The following is a 5,000-nucleotide window of genomic DNA, read 5'->3' on the forward strand; positions in this document are numbered from 1 at the left end:
AGATGTAATATTTGAAAATTTGTAGATGTAACATTCGAAAAGTTGTAGATGTAAGATTTACAAAGCTTAAAATTTAACATTGGAAAAGTTGTAAATGTATTATTTGAAAAGTTGTAGATATAACAATTCGAAAAGTTGTAGATATAATATTCCAAAAGTTGTAGATGTAATATTTGAAAAGTTGCATATATATTATTCGAAAAGTTGTAGATGTAACAGTCGAAAAGTTGAAAATGTAACATTCGAAAGTTGCAGCTGCAACATTCGAAAAGTTGTATATGTAACATTCAAAAAGTTGTAGATATAACATTCAACAAGTTGTAGCAGCAACATTCGAAAAGTTGTAGATGTAACATTCAAAAAATTGTAGATGTAACATACGAAAAGTTGTAGATATAACATTCAAAAAGTAGCTGCAACATTCGAAAAGATTTAGATGTAACATTCGAAAAGTTGTAGATGTAACATTCAAAAAATTGTAGATGTAACATACGAAAAGTTGTAGATATAACATTCAAAAAGTAGCTGCAACATTCGAAAAGATTTAGATGTAACATTCGAAAAGTTGTAGATGAAAAATTTGAAAGGTTGCATATATATTATTCGAAAAGTTTTAGATGTAACAGTCAAAAAGTTTAAAATGTAACATTCGAAAAGTTGCAGCTGCAACATTTCAAAAGTTGTATATGTAACATTCGAAAAGTTGTAGATATAAAATTCAAAAAGTTGTAGATGTAACACTCGAAAAGTTATAGATGTAACATTCGAAAAAATGCAGATGTAACATTCGAAAAGTTGCAGATATCATTCGAAAAGTTGTAGATGTAACATTTGAAAAGCTGCGAATCATCTCTCCCACATTCACTCAGAAAACAAACACTCTGCTGTGTATGTGTTTATTTACCGTTGACGAAGACGGCGAAGCGCAGGAAGGACAGATAACGCTCGCCCTCGATGGGGTTCCAGCCAATGTCAGGATATCCCTTCGCCAGTAGCATCGGGCAGCTCTGCAGACCACAGCCAGCCAGATACGTCACAACCTGCACAAAACAACACGCGTAACTCATTTATCTCACACACTCATAGTTCACTCATGACGTCACACCATCAGAAGAACAACCCCTGGTGGACAAAACATTATCAATTCCTGCTGACCGCCGGAAAACTATCAATTACTGACACAGACAGAGTTTTTCTGTTCGTAAAACACACCTTGTCCAGGTCGGGCTCCTCCAGCGCGAGCGCCAGCCCGTTGTTGTCCATCACTGATGAAGCTGCTACATCCAGAGGAGTCGACCCCCGCATGGCTGGAGATGCTACACACACACACACACACAAACACACACACACACACACACACACACACACACACACACACACATATACACACACACACACATACACACACAAACACACACACACACACACACACACACACACACACACACACATGCAGGTAAGACAAACAGTTATTGAGTTTTGCTTTTTAAATATAAATAAACACAGTACCTAATAATAAATTCAATATTAAAGCTGCAAGCAGCGATGATAGGGACCTCGCACCCGGGCTCACCGCTGCCCGGTGGCTTAAGGATGACAGAGAACAGCGAACAATAATAATTTTAGCCGATATATATATAAAAAACCTGAGAAAATCACAGATTTATGCCAAACTTCCTCCTGTCAGCAGGTGGCGCTTTGATTGTGACTCAAGATTGGCATGTAGATGTCTTTAGGAGAGGCATCTCATCTAACCTGTGAATTTTCAGGTTGATCGGACATTTTTAGGCTGAGTTATAAGCCAAACTAAATTCTGTCAGGAGGTGGCGCTATGACTGTCACTCAATATTGGCATGTAGATGTGTTCAGGAGTGGACTTTTATCCACCATGTGAAGTTTCAGGCTGATTGGACATTGTTTGGTTGAGTTTTGAGGACTTCCTGTTCCATGGCGAAGCGTTGAGGTTTGTCATGCCGCCACGGACACGCCCCTCTGCGAAAACTCCAGACCCTAACAATATATAATTGCTAGATCATTCAGATGACACCACTCAATTTTGTTGCTGATACGATACAATTTGTGGGAGGAGTTTGTTACTCTGTAAAACATGTCATTTCCTGTGGCCAGCAGGTGGCGCTATAACTGTAACTGGATATCTGCATGTAAACCTGTTCAGGTCAGGACTGTTATTAAATGTGTGAATTGAGGCAGATCGAATATTGCATGGCTGAGTTATAACGACTTCCTGTTTTGTGGCGAATCATCAAAGTTTGCGAGGCCGCCACGGACACGCCCATCGATGAAAACTCTAAAGCTTCGCAATTTAACATCACCAAGGCCTTTAGATGACAAAACCCAATTTTGGTGTCGATCAGATAAAATCCCTTGGAGGAGTTCGTTAAAATACAACGACTAAAAAATGGCAAAAACGCCACTTTTTCGCCACAAGAAGTTAAAAATATCCGACTTCCTGTTGGGTTTGAGATATGGCTCCAAGAGACTTTTTTGTATGTTTTGCCATGTTTGAGGTGTGTGCCAATTTTTGTGCATGTGCGTGATTCGTAGATCGGGGGCTTGTCCGTTTAATTTTTCTAGGTGGCGCTGTCGAGTCATTTTGCTACGCCCACTTCAATATTGTTATGTGGATGTGTTCAGGAGAGGACTTTTATCAACTATGTGAAGTTTCAGGCAGATCGGACTTTGTGTGGTTGAGTTATAAGGACTTCCTGTTCAATGGCGAAGCGTTGAGGTTTGTCATGCCGCCACGGACACGCCCCTCTCCGAAAACTCTAGATCTTCACAATATATCATCGCTAGAGCTTTCAGATAACACCACCCAATTTTAGTGCTGATATGATAAAATTTGTGGGAGGAGTTTATAACTCCGTAAATCATGTCATTTCCTGTGGCCAGCAGGTGGCGCTGTAACTGTATCTGGATAGCGGCATGTAAACGTGTTCAGGTCAGGACTCTTATCAAACGTGTGAATTTTGAGGCAGATCTGATAATGCATGGCTGAGTTATAACGACTTCCTGTTTTGTGGCGAATCGTCAAAGTTTGCGAGGCCGCCACGGACACGCCCATCGACGAAAACTCTAAAGCTTCGCAATTTAACATCGCCAAGGCCTTTAGATGACAAAACCCAATTTTGGTGTTGATCGGATAAAATCCCTAGGAGGAGTTCGTTAAAATACAACGCCTGGAAATGGCAAAAACGCCACTTTTTCGCCGCAGGAAGTTAAAAATATCCGACTTCCTGTTGGGTTTGAGATATGGCTCCAAAAGACTTTTTCGTATGTTTTGGCATGTTTGAGGTGTGTGCCAATTTTCACGCATGTGCGTGATTCGTGGATCGGGGGCTCGTCCGTTTAATTTTTCTAGGTGGCGCTGTCGAGTCATTTTGCCACGCCCACTTCCGAAGCTCCTAACAAACGTAAATTTTCGCCACTTCTGAGGCATGTGCAAAGTTGCGTGAGTTTTCGGGCATGTTTAGCCCCTCAAAACCGCGATTCATTCCGCAGGAGAATAATAATAATAATAATTAAAGCTGCAAGCAGCGATGAAAGGGACCTCGCACCCGGGCTCACCGCCGCCCGGTGACCTTACGATGACAGAGAACAGCGAACAATAATAATTTAAGCCGATATATAAAAAAAAATCTAAGAAAATCACAGATTTATGCCAAACTTCCTCCTGTCAGCAGGTGGCGCTATAACTGTGACTTAAGATTGGCATGTAGATGTCTTCCGGAGAGGAATCTTATCAACCATGTGAAGTTTCAGGCACATGGGACATTGTGTGGCTGACTTATAAGCCAAACTACCTTCTGCCAGCAGGTGGCGTTATGACTGACTCAATATTGTTATGTGGATGTGTTCAGGAGCGGACTTTTATCAACCATGTGAAGTTTCAGGCAGATCAGAGATAGTGATGAGATTGTGTTTTAAGACAAACTACATTCTGCCAGCAGGTGGCGCTATGACTGACTCAGTATTGTTATGTAGATGTGTTCAGGAGAGGACTTTTATCAATCATGTGAAGTTTCAGGCAGATCAGACATTGTGTGGTTGAGTTATAAGAAATTCCTGTTCCATGGCGAAGCGTTGAGGTTTGTCATGCCACCACAGACACGCCCCTCTGCAAAAACTCTAGATCTTTACAATATATCATTGCTAGAGCTTTCAGATAACACCACTCAATTTTGGTGCTGATACGGGAAAGTTTGTGGGAGGAGTTTGTTACAGTGTCAAACATGTCATTTCCTGTGGCCAGCAGGTGGCGCTATAACTGTAACTGGATATTGGCACGTAAACCTGATCAGGTCAGGACTGTTATTAAATGTGTGAATTTTGAGGCAGATCGAATATTGCATGCCAGAGTTATAAAGACTTCCTGTTTTGTGGCGAATCATCAAAGTTTGCGAGGCCGCCACAAACACGCCCATCGATGAAAACTCTAAAGCTTCGCAATTTAACATCACCAAGGCTTTAAGATGACAAAACCCAATTTTGGTGTTTATCAGATAAAATCCCTAGGAGGAGTTCGTTAAAATACAACGTCTGAAAATGGCAAAAGCGCCACTTTTTCGCCACAGGAAGTTAAAAATATCCGACTTCCAGTTGGGTTTGAGATATGGCTCCAAGAGACTTTTTCGTATGTTTTGCCATGTTTGAGGTGTGTGCCAATTTTTGTGCATGTGCGTGATTCGTAGATCGGGGGCTCGTCCAATTAATTTTTCTAGGTGGTGCTGTCGAGTCATTTTGCCACGCCCACTTCAATATTGTTATGTGGATGTGTTCAAGAGATGACATTAATCAACCATGTGAAGTTTCAGGCAGATCGGACATTGTGTGGTTGAGTTATAAGGACTTCCTGTTCCATGGCGAAGCGTTGAGGTTTGTCATACCGCCACGGACACACCCCTCTGCGAAAACTCTAGATCTTCACAATATAACATCGCTAGAGCTTTCTGATGACACCACTTAATTTTGGTGTTGAT

General features: G+C 41.3%; 1 protein-coding gene across 11 annotated transcripts in view; it reads right to left on the reverse strand.

Annotated features, from left to right (window-relative positions):
* The window catches only part of LOC101884734 (ryanodine receptor 3-like), a 275,348-nt gene that overhangs the window by 106,737 nt on the left and 163,611 nt on the right, over positions 1-5,000 (reverse strand). For all 11 annotated transcript variants that reach the window (XR_012393129.1, XR_012393127.1, XR_012393126.1 and 8 more), the window contains 2 exons: positions 1,213-1,316; positions 905-1,040 (listed from right to left, as the gene is read on the reverse strand). Coding sequence is in view for 7 of the 11 variants with exons in the window: in XM_073927942.1 (XP_073784043.1) it covers positions 905-1,040; positions 1,213-1,316 (240 nt within the window). In the remaining 4 variants the exon portion in view is untranslated. The remainder of the gene's footprint in view (positions 1-904; positions 1,041-1,212; positions 1,317-5,000) is intronic.

The sequence above is a fragment of the Danio rerio genome, chromosome 17, assembly GCF_049306965.1.
Source record: "Danio rerio strain Tuebingen ecotype United States chromosome 17, GRCz12tu, whole genome shotgun sequence".
Classification (NCBI taxonomy): domain Eukaryota; kingdom Metazoa; phylum Chordata; class Actinopteri; order Cypriniformes; family Danionidae; genus Danio; species Danio rerio.